The following is a 12,828-nucleotide window of genomic DNA, read 5'->3' on the forward strand; positions in this document are numbered from 1 at the left end:
ATTCAAATGAAATACAATAGAATACTTTGACCCTTTTCTTCCGCAAATCTAGGAACCTTTACTGCCACGTGGCGAGTTATCCACCGTACATAGTAGCGAAGCCAGACACGTGGCACCAGTGGTGTCCAATTTGAACACGTCTGCAACTAGCAGTTTGACACGTGGAAGGTTTTAGCGGACGGCTTAGATTGGCTCGTCCTCCCTGTACGGATCCCGCTCCCTGTACGGACTGCCCAGATCGTGCATTCTCGCGAGTTGGAGATCTTTGGTAAATTGCGTTCTCGATTTCGCGTAAGCAGCGCTCCGTGCTAGAGAGAAAAAATAAGAATGAGGTGTTTAGCTCGCAAGAACAGGAGAGGTTAGGCTTACTTGTTGTGATTCTTTGAGAGCGGGCAATGTTTTGTCTTCTCTTCCACAGGCAGAATCCACATGTTACTGCGACCATAGCGAAGATGAACGCTCCAAATGCGATCCCAACTTTAGCTCCAGAAGCGAGTACAAAGCCGCAACTTCGAACACCGGGTATACCACAAAGACCGGGATTGTCTGAGAAGCTGGGAAAAAGTTTGCTCGGGAAAAATCCAAGTTGGAAAGACTTTAAAAGCTTACTTGAAACTCGCGCCGTGCATTGGACCAGCAAGAAGAATCCCCGGGACGGCACCACTCAAACGATTTCCATTGAGGTACCTGCTTGGTATTCAAAGGCTAAATGTTGGCAAGCACAGCCTAAAACCGGAGCTCTTACAGCTTTTTCAGTCGAGGAAGATTGCCAAATGTTTCCGGAATCGATCCATTCAAGGCGTTGTATGCCAAATCCCTGCAGAGCTATCGAGCACAGCTCCAGAGACAACGAAAAACTCAAGCGAGTACTTACAACACGACAAGGTTCGTAAGATTCCCAAACTCGGGTGGAATTTGTCCATAGAGGCTGTTTCCGCTGATGTTTCTGGAGATACAAAGAAGAGAAAAAAGGATTAGAGAATGAGGACGCGCAGCTCCAGTGTCATTTACATGCTTTGCAGGTTTGTTAAGTAGGAAATGTCCTTCGCAATATGTCCCTTCAGTCCTTGATTGTCGAGGTCCCTGGACACCATGTCTGTTAAATACAAAACTCAAATTTGAAAACTTACAATCCATCTATAAACCAGCCTCCTTTGTCGAAATGAAAGCCGCAGTTAATCCCATTCCATGGATGCTCCTGTGGTACACAGGGATCCCCATTCCATCCCACTCTTGGCGGGAGAGCTAAGGAGTTCTTAAGAGCTTGTAAAGCCCAAACTAAGAAACAATAAAAAGAACAAGATGTGAAAACCAGAATCCGGATGAGAAAGGTACCTTCTTTTGGATCAGTCGTGTACTCCATTCTGACGAGTTGGTAGACTTCGAAAGCGTTCACCAATATTGATCCTTGGACCGGCCTGAAAGTAATAACCAGAGTTTTTCCTTCGACAAACACCGTCTTGTTAAGCACAAGAGCAGTGAACTTCGCTCCAGCAAGACCGATGATATCTACGTCCGGGAAAATGAGCTGGCTGTTCACGAGTATATCAAACACCCTCTGCTCTTTAGCTGCGATGCCGGACGATATCTCAGCAAAATGGAACCACAAGGAGTAATTCTGGTTGGGTTCTATCTGGATGTTGTAGGACACGCTTGCACCCGTGCTGGTTATCGATGCGCTCTGATATATACTTTCCGGATAAAAGTTTGGAGCGACTGATGTGTTGTTTATCCTTTCCGTTGTCGTCAGTGAATCTGTAGGACCTTTGTCCAGGCCCAAATCCGAGTCCCAGAACCTGTCCCCACCCCAGACACTAGCGCCAGCTCTGGATTCATACCCCCTTAAGTTTTTCTCGCTGCAGCTAACTCTTTTGACCACCTTGAGCACGACGTGGTGGCTCCACGAACTCCCAGGAGCATAAGCCTGCTCATCTATCTGGCTTATTTCGAATGACGAGATCGAAGGATTCCCGTGACCGGAGCTGTGAAAGCAGGCTGTGACAGCACCGTCCTCAACATAAAGTAGAGCCTCTGGATAACTCAGTCCCCTGGATCCGCCCCAGCCAGTTATCAAGCTGAAGACGAGCGTTCCCTCCAGTGAGACGTCGAACTGCGGCTCTAGATCGGAGTTATCAGCACTACCAAAGGCGAAGAAGAATCTGAGATGGTAGTGGCCATTCTGAGTTGTGATGTTGTAGCAGTTCTCGGGACCATCTGACATCTCAAAGTAGCGAGCTGTGCTTGTCTGCGGAGCCAACACATTGCGCGTCTTGATAATTGCTGTTTTGCCTCCAGAGTATCCTGTATCTTTAAGCCACAGCTTCCCGTCTGGAGATGTTGAGCTTTCGGTAGAGCCACAGGCAATGCGTATAGCAACAGGCGAACCTGAGAAGGGACAGCTCCTAGTCACTTCAAACGGATCAAGGGAAGACGGGAGAGGCTTACCAATTTCAGCAGAGACCCCAGAGAAAAGTATGCAGGAGAAGAGTAGCTGAAACAGCATACTCTGCCTACCCATTGTCTTCAAACTTGCGCTCCATGCATTCTACATACTGCTGCTGTTCCAGATCTATCCTGAAACCACAAATAAATTGGGAAGTCAGGAAATGCGAACCCATCAAAGATGAACCACCCCACCCAACGCCAGCGCTCTGTAGGCTCAGAACCGCATTTGTCGTGTTTCAGATCACTTGACGCAAGGCAAGAAGTCCCTGTTGAATCAGAAAGACAGCGAAACAAAGCAACGAATATAACAATCTTGAAGCTTAGTCTAATTACCCCTTGCTAAGCTCAAATGGCTTTCTGTCAGTTCCGACAACAGTTTTCACCTGACACTTGACAGCACAAAACAATCGAGGTTTGAGAATTAAGACTAAAAAACTGTCCACACTCACAGCTTTGCCGGAAATAAGCGGACTACAAACCTGGGAGTAACCATTGAAGCAATGCGTTCCAGTGATAAGACCTACAGACAGTCTTGAGTAGTCTGTACAGGCTGCAAAGCCAGAAGATGGCGATCCTTGTTTTTTGCCATATTGTCAAGGCAGCTCTGCAAAAAAAAAAGAAAAACACGAGTTGCATCAGACCGTCAATGTATTTCCAGAAATGAGAGGCATTACTTGCAGAATGCAAAGCGCAGCCATCTTGTCCACAATCTGTTTCCTTCGACGAGGCTCCAGTTTTAAGAAGCTAATAGCACCTTCCACTGTCTGCAAAACCGGGAATGCAATGAAGAAAATATAGACAACAAAACATACTCTGGATGTAAGACGCTCGTCCCAGAAAACGAAACAGCTATCCTGGAGCATTTGGTTCTGCTGGAGCTCTCTCACAAATTGTTCCACCAAGGGACCCTGGTAGAAAAGCTCAACCAAGTTTTCAAGGTGACAAGAAGACGAGGCAAAGAGACTACCTGGTAGCCTTGAAATCCTGTAATCCTGAGAGGATAGCCGATGACGAGCCCCGGCGCTGAGAGCGTCTTTACCTGCGGGTATACATTGCTGGAAAAGACGCGAGAAACAAACCATCAATCAACGCCTACCAGCGTTCCGAGCACATTCGAAGCATAGCCCGCGGGTCCTCCTTTGATGTCGATGACACTAGGAAAGCACAGAGAAAAACATGGAAATTTTCCAAGAACAGAGCAAAATCTAGCTTACCTGTGGGGATGCGCAATGCGATACTCTGAATCAGACACAGCGATGCCAATGTAGCGCGTGCCTACGTCGAGGCCGATCAATGGGCCGGTGGGCGCCCTAAGCAGCCGCTGGCAGAGCTGCGCGATCTTCACTTCTTGCATCCTCCACCGCGAAAACCCTAAACCCTAAAATCAAATTCTCTATCAACCCTTGTTTTTTTATAGCAGCAGCTAGCCTTGAGTGAGATCACGGTCTACGTTAGCTCGGGAGATCGCAGAGGCTTTGTAAAGGCAACATGGACCTTCAATCGCGCGGATTGCAAAAGATGCAATGCATTAGCAGAGGTGGTGAGCCTTGTCAAAGATCGTGCGTGTTTCCTTCTTGCCGAGCATTGCAATGAGAAGGGATGAAGCCGACGAAAGTGCCACCCAAAGTTGGCAGCAAGACTTGCTCACGAGGCCTTCAGGAACTTCCTGGACGTGTTCAAGGGTGCAAGGGCGAGCTTGAGGACAATGAAGTGGTCTTCTACACGAAGCTGGCATTTGTGGTAAAAAGTGAGCACTACTCTGGAAAGATGAGTGCTGCTTATTCCGCTTTAACACTCCCCCGCAAAACCACACCAAACAAACTTGTCACGTCCTAAGGGATAAAACGATGATGATTTGGAGTATGAAATGATAAATGAAGAAGAAAAAGGTATTTTGATGCAACTTAATGGTAAACAGAGGTTGTTTCTAAAACTCTTGGAGGCATATTAAAAGTGGACAAAACTATGTAATTATTGTTATAGTTTTACAGGGATCTTTGCTAGCAAAGAAAAATATTGAGAAAAAAATACTCCATACAAACCAAAAAGTGGAAAAATAACCTGCCACAAAAAACAAATGGAAGATATATCCAGTAAAAAAGGAGATTTGTTGTTTCCTAGTTTATTTATATTAATTATGACTAATTTTTATGGCTTTGTAGCTTACATCCACACTAGTATAAGCCATTGCTAGCATGGCAGCCACAAATACACATAATAAGGTGTGTTTTTGGTTTATAAAATTATGTGAGTTTTTATATGCTTTTGTAAGAATGAAAATAAGCAAGTGATATTGTACAATAAACTACTTTTTTCGTTTAAAATGTGGGAGAAATAAATAATTAAAAGCCATGAGAATCACTACTTTTCCAGAGTAGCTACTTTTCCAAATATATAAAAATATATGCAACAACATATGTACATTGTACTAAAATTTAGGTGTATGGAAAAGCACTATGGTGAACCATATAAAAGAAATGCTTTTAAACCATACCTGAAATCACACGAGAAACCACTCATAGACTAATTGCAAAATATAATATTAATCATACTAAAAAAAAATTATGTGCAAAACCATTTTTGTCATGGTCTCAAACTAGAGCATGGCCCAATTAATAATTTGTTATGCATTGCATGTAGTAACACTTGGTTTGCTTAATAGTAGTGTTATTTCTATTTAATAATTTGAAGTTTATAACTATAAACATGTTTATAGTTTATAAACATCAAGATTAATCTTATTGAATATCAACCATTAGATGGTAGAATAAACTAGAATATACTAGAAAATGTTTAGGAAAATTTATAAATTATAAACATGTTTATAAATTATAAATACAAAATTAATCTAAATGAATAACAACCGTACAATATCCTACAATATCCAAACATATTCTAGGTATATTCACTACCCCACAAAATTCAATTTTCTTACACATAATCTTGCAACTTTCACATATTTCATGAATAAGGTTGGCATCATGTGGCTGGCAAGAGTGCCCTGTGGCCAGGTGATGCTACAACTCCTCGCTATGTCTCAAGCTCAGCAGACTAAGGAGCTAGTTTGTATTAGTGGACTCCAGATGAGGCTGAGTCCTGAGAACCTGTTTCCTAGTCACAAATATATTAATAGGCATGTAATACCTAAATTGTTCTTCCAGCTGCAATTTCTGAAACTGTAGCTTCATGGCACTCTTTCAGTGTGATATTGTATCTTAGTTTTGGCCTTATTCGATTGGGATTCCTGATGTTCGCTGAATCCACATTGTATTGGAACAACCTGAACAAACCATTTAAATATGTATTTGTGGTTGAAAGTGATCATTGGAAATCTGCGACCACGTGCCAGATCACGTGCTTATGTTTTGAACAGCTGTAGAAATCCGTGATCCACTAATAACAAGCACTCGACCCTTGAGCACTTGGATCATTGTGCAAAACATCAAGGATGAAGCAAGCTTGTTTTTGTTTCTTCTTCTTGGCGGTCATCCTGCTAGAAAGTGTTTATGCCGCTACTCCGAAATGCCATCCGGAGGATCTGAAAGCTCTTCTCGCCTTCAAGGCAGGTATGTCCCACTTGGAGCACTGGCATGGCACCGACTGCTGCAACTGGGACGCAATCCGTTGCAACAATCAGACCGGGGGAATCGTAAGTGTGGCCTTCGAGGGCATTGGTGGTCCTGACTCGAGATTCAACTATGACCGCATGAAAGGTACCATCTCTGAGAACTCACTTGGCAAACTCGCCTTTTTGGAGCAACTGTACATGAACACGGTGCCGCTTGTGACTGGAGGTATCCCGACTTCGGTCGGAAACATCCCCACCTTGAAGGAACTGGTACTGGACAAAACTGGTCTTTCCGGTCCCATTCCAGCTTCTCTGGGGAAGCTTTCCAAGCTCGTTCTGTTATCTTTCACAGGGAATAAACTTTCTGGTTCCATTCCTCACGAGCTCAGCTCGCTCCAGCGTCTCCAGTCACTCACCTTTCGCGAGAGCAGCTTGACAGGCAGCATAAGCTCCTTGGACTTCGGGAAGCTGAGATCTCTCACGGACCTTGACTTGTCGTATAACGCATTCACAGGCTCTTTCCCGGCGTCGTTGTTCGGATCGGTAAAGCTCAAGACACTTTCTGTTTCTCAAAACCAGCTCACCGGTCATATCCCTGCGAGCATCGGCAAGCTCACCCGTCTGGAGGTTCTCGACTTGTCGTCGAATAAGCTGTCTGGTGGGCTTCCTAGCGAGTTGTTCCACCTGAAGGAGCTGGCTGGTCTGGATCTGTCAGGCAATATGCTCTCCGGGGAGCTTCCCAAAGCCGCACGCAAGTTTCCAGCCTCTGCGTTCGCCAACAATCGCCTCCTCTGTGGAAGCCCGCTTCCACCTTGTAAGCTGTGAAATGATTGCAACCTCTCGACGCAGCTCTAGGATTTTCACGGTGAACGCTGCACTGTTGTTAAGATTTATTTGAAAAAAATAAAAATAGACAACCAATGTCCCACTTCGACTGGGCTGCTGTGGAGGGAGTTGGGCGATACCCGCATTTGACGAACGAGGTTGGCGTCAAGTGGCCGACAGGAGTGCCAGGTGATGCTACAGAAGCACGACAAGGAGCTCCTCGGCATGTCCCAAGCTGAGCAGACTAAGAAGACTAACAAGCTTCTTCTCCCCATGGGGCTTACCGTCTAGTTGCAGCTCCCCAGCACAGTTTTTATTGACTTTAGTTCATTGTTTTACACCAATTCGAATTTAAAAGTTGTTCATCCACAACATGAAACTAGAATACAATATCATACTGGACGAGTGCTATCATTTCAATTGCGATTCCTGATGTTTGCTGAATCACATGCTCATGTTTTGAACAACGTGAACAAGCCATTTGGATATTGATTTGTGGCTGAAAGTGACGGAAGTCCGACCACTGATAAGAAGCACTAGCTTGAGCACAAGGATATAAGTTCTCATTAAGATCATTTGTGTGGAAGATGAAGATTTGGGATGAAGCAGCTGGGTTGTGTTTGTTTTGGTTTCTTTTTGGCGGGCATTTGTGTTCAAGCCGCTACTCTGAAATGTCATCCGGAGGATCTGAAAGCTCTTCTCGCCTTCAAGGCAGGTATGTCCCACTTGGAGCACTGGCATGGCACCAGCTGCTGCAACTGGGACGCCATCCGTTGCAACAATCAGACCGGGGGAGTCGTAAGTGTGGCCTTCGAGGGCATTGGTGGTCCTGACTCGAGATTCACAAAAGGTACCACAGTATGCACCAACAACTGTCCCAGTCTCCGAGAACTCACTTGGCATCCTCGCCTTCTTGGAGCAAGTGTATATGAACACGGTGCCGCTTGTGACTGGAGCTATCCCGGTTTCGTTCGGAAAATCCCCACCTTGAAGGAGCTGGTACTGGACAAAACTGGTCTCTCCGGTACCATTCCAGCTTCTCTGGGGAAGCTTTCCAACCTGGTTGTGTTGTCTTTCACAGGGAATAAGTTCTCTGGTTCCATTCCTCACGAGCTGAGCTCGCTCCAGTATCTCCAGTCACTCACCTGGCGCGAGAGCAGCTTGACAGGCAGCATCAGCTCCTTCGACTTCGGGAAGCTGAGATCACTGACGGACCTTGACTTATCGTATAACGCTTTCACAGGCTCTGTCCCATCGTTAACGTTGTTTGGATTGGTGAAGCTCAGGACACTCGCTCTTTCTGACAACCAGCTCACCGGTCTCCGGCCCGGGTCAACCCCAACGACCAAAAAAGCCGCCCCTTCTATACAGTCAGGCCCCGCGCATCCCTGCGAGCATCAGCAAGCTCACCCGTCTGGAGGTTCTCCATTTGTCATCAAACAAGCTGTCTGGTGGGCTTCCTAGCGAGTTGTTCCAGCTGAGGAGCCTGACGAGCAATCTGTCTGGTGCTGTCCCAAGCGAGTTATCCAGGCTGAAGAAGCTGACTGGTCTGGATCTGTCAAGCAATATGCTACCAGGAGCCGCACGCAAGTTTCTAACCTCCTCCTTCGCCAACAATCCTGGCCTCTGTGGAAGCCCATGGTTGAGTAAGGAGCTTAAGAGCCGAACGAGGAGAAGCCGGACTTCCTCTGATGGCATGGCTCTAGTAAAGCTTCCACCTTGTAAGTTCTTGCAGCAGCCTCTGAATTCGTCTTGGACTTTCACGATGTATGCTGCCGCTGCAAGTTGCTAAAATGTGATTGAAAAAAATTAAATCTTTTTGGGGAAAAAAAAGACCTGCCAATGTTCCACTGTAATCAATAGCAGCGTGAGGAAAGCGTGGCCTTCGTGCACTGTTTAGAAATGTGGAGATAAGTGATGCAGCGAGCCAATTATCGAGATATTCCTGCAGAGACCGGCCACAGTCAATGCATGAAAGACGGAATTTATAAAACCTGGAGGTAGTGAATCAACTTACAGGCAATCTTGTGCGGTTGCGAAGCCAAGAGATGGCTATGTTATGAAGGCAAGATAAACTTAAATTATATCCCTACATCAGACTGTTAGAACAGGTGGTCTGCAAAGGGGGAAGGTAGAAGTCCATGGGAATAAAGATGTTTGTCATTAAGATCACCAAGAGGAGCATGCCCTAACTATGGTGATTAACGAGAAGTTGCATCATCGAGGGACCAGCGCAAAAACCAAAACCTCTAGCAGCCTTACTGCCAGTACTGCAAGATTAGGTTTAGTAGTTCTTGGTCGGTGTTAAATCTGCCAATCTTCCCTGGTGCACTGTTTGGTAGCGAGAAAAGCTGAGCGAAGCAAATCCCAGATCGCAATACTGGCTAGTGCAGAATGCCGGGCTTGGAGATACCACTCCAGAGCAGTGTCTTGGAGTGTAGCAGGGAAGAACCAAAGGCGATTGGCTTCATCAGCAATCGTACTACTGTCTAGTCCCAATTGTTCAACTAAAAATTGGTTGGGGCAGTGCACCGATGACTAACTCCCACCAGGAACTATTGAAGTCTTGCAATACTAGCAGCAGGGTTACTAGGGGTTCTGGTTTTTACACTGGTCTCTCCCTTTGCATCAATAATACAGCCTCTCGTTGATATCCTCTGGATGGGATATTTCTTTAGTTCTGCAGTCCCTTTTTCTTAACAACCATTAAGTGTGCCTTTTTTGCTTCTCTCTACAAAAGCACTTAGGGCAACTTCACCTATTTTCGTTTTCTTACTCGGGCCAAGTTATGGACTACTCGTTGTTACAAATAATCGAGGAGGAGGTACTGGTGCGTTTGTCAGCAGGGTTACTACACACTCGCGTAAGATTAGTGTGCAAGCAGTGGAAAGATCTCATAGACTCGCCTAGGTTTAAGTCTCTCCATCACAAATACCACTCTGGATTCAAAGGTGGTGAGCGAAGTCCTCCCATTATTTTGGGCCTTGAGTGCAATGGTAGCCTCGCTAAATGCAATCCCTTTGGACAAGAAAGAGACAAGGATTGGATTGTGATAAACCCACTACCAGAACTTCGCTTCTATCTTCTTTCATGTGCTGGTGGACTGATGTTTGGGCGGATTACCAGCAACAAGAGCTATGTTACCTTGAATCCCCTCACTGGGGATCTCAAGGTCCTCCCACCGCCACCTTTGGAACCCCTGCCCTCCACGGCCATCATGGCCACGCACACGTCGAGGCAGCGTTACTGGATTTGCATTTCATATATGCGTGTAGTCTACTTGTACGATTCGAGTGTGGGGATTTGGCAAGAGGTTTCGCTGCCTGAAGGATGGAAGCATCACTGCTATGCAAAGGCGATCAATAATAAGGTGTATTACTACTGTCGTGGACTAGATCATGTTGATACCGGTCTCATGGGAGTTTTGAGCCTGGATCTGGAAAGTTTAAGTTGGTCTACGGAGTGGGAAATCCATGGGTATAGTACTCCAAGCCGTTGTTGTATAGATTTTCTTGTATCGCCAGCGCTGGAATTTTTCAAAGTCACTGTAGACTCTATGTATCATCTATCAAGGCTGGATGCTGCATCTAAAGGCTTTGTCGAGGAAGTTGGCTTGCCTTTGAATATGAAAGAAGGCATGTCTCATGTTCCATCTTGCTGCTACAAGGACACGATTGTGGTTGCCGGTCCCAAACAATTGGAAGTGCTGGATTACAAGACCAAATCTTGGACCACCCATAAAAACAAAAAGTTTTCCAGATTTGATTTCTTGTTTCTATTCACATCATCCTTGTTTGATCCAAAACATTGATGTTAAGGTTTAACTTGAAAATCAAAAGTGGTTTGCTTCCGTATAAATAATATATAGTATTTCAACATATACTAGTGGACGCTGCACTTCGAGGTAGCTAGCTTGTACTGGAATCTGAAAGAAGGCTTGTCTCAACCTTGCTGCCAAAACATTAGCGATTGCAAGACCAAACTTTGGAGCACCAGTTTCTTGATTTCATTCGTTGTTTGATCCTCGTCAATGAATAAAACCACGTTTTAGATAATTGAAGTACATTGACAAAACTAAGCATAAATGCATCAAACTTTTGATCATACCTATCCACAAGAGTGGAGTAGGGCTTTACCGCCATTGGGCACCGAATCTACCGTACGCCCAGAGAAAGAAGCAGCCACGTCACCGGGCGGGTATCCACGTCACACTGCCATTTTCAGTACCGACCACTCGCAGGGTACCAGGTCACGCCCATTTCATTTAAAATCCGAACTCGCGGGATATCGATATCGATATCGATTGAGAGCTCTGTCCAAGCGAGCGAGCGAAGAACAAAATGGGCGCCAAGAAGCTGCTGGTGGAGATCGCGAGCGCCGCCAATCTCATGCCCAAGGATGGCCAGGGATCGGCGAGCCCCTACTGCGTGGTCGAATTCGATGGGCAGCGCCAGCAAACGGAGGTGAGAGAAAAGGATCTGAATCCGGTGTGGAACAGCGTGGTAGAATTCAGCGCGCTCGAATCGCCAACCATGGAAGCGCAGGCTCTGGTTGTCACCGTCTTGAGCGTCAAGAAGCCATCGCAGAGGAGGCCCAGTTTCCTGGGAAGAGTGAGGATCCGGGGAGCAAATTTCGCCAAGCAAGGGGAGGAGGCGCTCGTCTACTATCAGCTCAAGAGGAGGAGCTTGTTCTCGCAGGTGAAAGGTGAGATTGGGCTCAAGGTGTGGTGGACGGACGAGCCAGATCCTCCGCCTCCAGCGGAGGCCCCTGCCGAAGCAGCCGCCGAAGCAGCCACCGAAGCTCCTGCCGGGCCTGCCGAAGCAGAGGCCCCGCCCGCCGAGCCTCCAGCCCCCGAGACAGAAGCGGCGACGCCCGAGAGCGCCGAGGCAGTGGCACCTGGCTCGGAAGCGGCGCCGCCTGCCGAGCCTAGCCCCGAGGCTGCCCCCGAGCCTGAGGCGAATAGAGAGGACGAGCGCATTGAGGTGATCGAGAAGACGATGATGTCGCTGCTCGAGCCCGTGTATTGGGATCACAATCTACCGTACGCGTGCGAGGTGCCTTGGAACAATTTCATTGCCGCGAGCGTTCTCGAGAACCCGTACATCAATCTGCCGGAGGAGAGCTGGATCATCGAAGCAGCAAAGACTTGACAAGAGCATAGGGAAGAACTAAAGAACTTGTATATCACTGTAATCAAGTAAAGTGGTCTGGAAGTAATAGTTTGCAGCAATAGCTTCAAAAGGTTCCTAGAGTTTGTCTGAAGCGAAACTTTCACTGTTCGCTTTCTTTTTGCAAAGTGTTTCTCTATCTAGATAGAATAGTATCGAAAGTTTTTTGTACTCGAAAGTTTCAGAAAGTGTATTTTTGATCGTAGATTTAGTGTGGGTGGCCAGAAATCGTCAGCGCAAGGCATGCCTGTGCTCGATTGGTCACGGTTGACAATGACGACTCCATGATCTCGACTTTATCGCGCAGAAATTGTCGCGAAGAAATTAGAAAGCTTTGTCCAAATTAGATGGGCGAGTCAACCAAACCAGCGCCTAGATCTACAAATCGATGCTCCTGTCGATGCCTGCGCCACCAGCCCTAAAAAACATTTCAATTAACCTCTTAATTAAATTAACAACCATTCACATAGAAACAGCATAGTCAAAGAGACAAGACAAGGCATCTGTTAGAATCTATTTCCCCATTAAAAAATAGAGAAAATAATTCATAAAAACATAATTTTCAACTCCTCGTACCGAAAGTGGCAATCGAAATACTAATCTATTCCAGTCTGGGTATATTCCAAGCGATAAGTGAAAATCTAAAATTCATGAAAAGCGACAGAATATCCTGGCTGACTGACGGCGCGATCCTCACGCCGGACCATCATAACCGTCCGACAACGACCGGCGGACCGGGAGAGCCGGTCGCTCGATCCGGGCCGTCCAATTCCTCTGCGTTGGCCGTCAATTCCAGGTCACTGTGGAGTGACAGAGGCAGGT

The 12,828-nt window shown here is 46.4% G+C and overlaps 3 protein-coding genes across 6 annotated transcripts; 1 reads left to right on the forward strand and 2 right to left on the reverse strand.

Annotated features, from left to right (window-relative positions):
- Positions 1 to 38: 38 nt before the first annotated feature.
- On the reverse strand, positions 39 to 2,967 carry LOC112346381 (receptor-like protein 4). 3 transcript variants are annotated; one of them, XM_024675239.1, is made up of 12 exons: positions 2,925 to 2,955; positions 2,779 to 2,834; positions 2,638 to 2,711; positions 2,446 to 2,574; positions 1,336 to 2,385; positions 1,131 to 1,278; positions 1,012 to 1,083; positions 875 to 946; positions 746 to 817; positions 610 to 687; positions 370 to 554; positions 39 to 308 (listed from the first exon to the last, which is right to left on the reverse strand). In XM_024675239.1, the coding sequence occupies exons 4-12, from the start codon at positions 2,516 to 2,518 to the stop codon at positions 184 to 186; spliced, it is 1,875 nt and encodes a 624-aa protein (XP_024531007.1). In that variant the 5' UTR covers positions 2,519 to 2,574; positions 2,638 to 2,711; positions 2,779 to 2,834; positions 2,925 to 2,955; the 3' UTR covers positions 39 to 183. The 3 variants fall into 3 exon arrangements, with proteins under 3 accessions (XP_024531007.1, XP_024531009.1, XP_024531008.1); XM_024675241.1 differs by having other exon boundaries at positions 2,633 to 2,711; XM_024675240.1 differs by having other exon boundaries at positions 2,633 to 2,834; positions 2,925 to 2,967.
- Positions 2,841 to 3,809, reverse strand: LOC112346382 (putative pre-16S rRNA nuclease). Its single transcript, XM_024675242.1, has 6 exons — positions 3,660 to 3,809; positions 3,542 to 3,599; positions 3,413 to 3,484; positions 3,258 to 3,353; positions 3,120 to 3,209; positions 2,841 to 3,049 (listed from the first exon to the last, which is right to left on the reverse strand). Exons 1-6 carry the CDS (start codon positions 3,797 to 3,799, stop codon positions 2,966 to 2,968), a joined length of 540 nt encoding a protein of 179 aa, XP_024531010.1. The 5' UTR covers positions 3,800 to 3,809; the 3' UTR covers positions 2,841 to 2,965.
- A 2,018-nt stretch (positions 3,810 to 5,827) lies between these two features.
- LOC9632198 (leucine-rich repeat receptor-like protein kinase PEPR1) lies at positions 5,828 to 6,934 on the forward strand. Of its 2 annotated transcripts, XM_024675280.1 has the most exons (2): positions 5,929 to 6,094; positions 6,159 to 6,934. In XM_024675280.1, exons 1-2 carry the CDS (start codon positions 5,968 to 5,970, stop codon positions 6,836 to 6,838), a joined length of 807 nt encoding a protein of 268 aa, XP_024531048.1. In that variant the 5' UTR covers positions 5,929 to 5,967; the 3' UTR covers positions 6,839 to 6,934. The 2 variants fall into 2 exon arrangements, with proteins under 2 accessions (XP_024531047.1, XP_024531048.1); XM_024675279.1 differs by having other exon boundaries at positions 5,828 to 6,934.
- Positions 6,935 to 12,828: the final 5,894 nt, after the last annotated feature.

Source organism: Selaginella moellendorffii, unplaced genomic scaffold, assembly GCF_000143415.4.
Source record: "Selaginella moellendorffii unplaced genomic scaffold, v1.0 SELMOscaffold_14, whole genome shotgun sequence".
In the NCBI taxonomy this organism is placed as follows: domain Eukaryota; kingdom Viridiplantae; phylum Streptophyta; class Lycopodiopsida; order Selaginellales; family Selaginellaceae; genus Selaginella; species Selaginella moellendorffii.

Coding starts and splice junctions, on each gene's coding strand:
- LOC112346382 (XM_024675242.1), bottom strand. CDS start 3,799: ATGCAAGAAGTGAAGATCGCGCAGCTCTGCCAGCGGCTGCTTAGGGCG. Junction 3,485..3,541: donor CGAATGTGCTCGGAACGCTG/GTAGGCGTTGAT, acceptor GTATACCCGCAG/GTAAAGACGCTCTCAGCGCC. Junction 3,050..3,119: donor CTGCGCTTTGCATTCTGCAA/GTAATGCCTCTC, acceptor TTTTTTTTGCAG/AGCTGCCTTGACAATATGGC.
- LOC9632198 (XM_024675279.1), top strand. CDS start 5,894: ATGAAGCAAGCTTGTTTTTGTTTCTTCTTCTTGGCGGTCATCCTGCTA.
- LOC112346381 (XM_024675240.1), bottom strand. CDS start 2,518: ATGGGTAGGCAGAGTATGCTGTTTCAGCTACTCTTCTCCTGCATACTT. Junction 2,386..2,445: donor TGGGGTCTCTGCTGAAATTG/GTAAGCCTCTCC, acceptor GTCCCTTCTCAG/GTTCGCCTGTTGCTATACGC. Junction 688..745: donor CTTCCTCGACTGAAAAAGCT/GTAAGAGCTCCG, acceptor AATACCAAGCAG/GTACCTCAATGGAAATCGTT.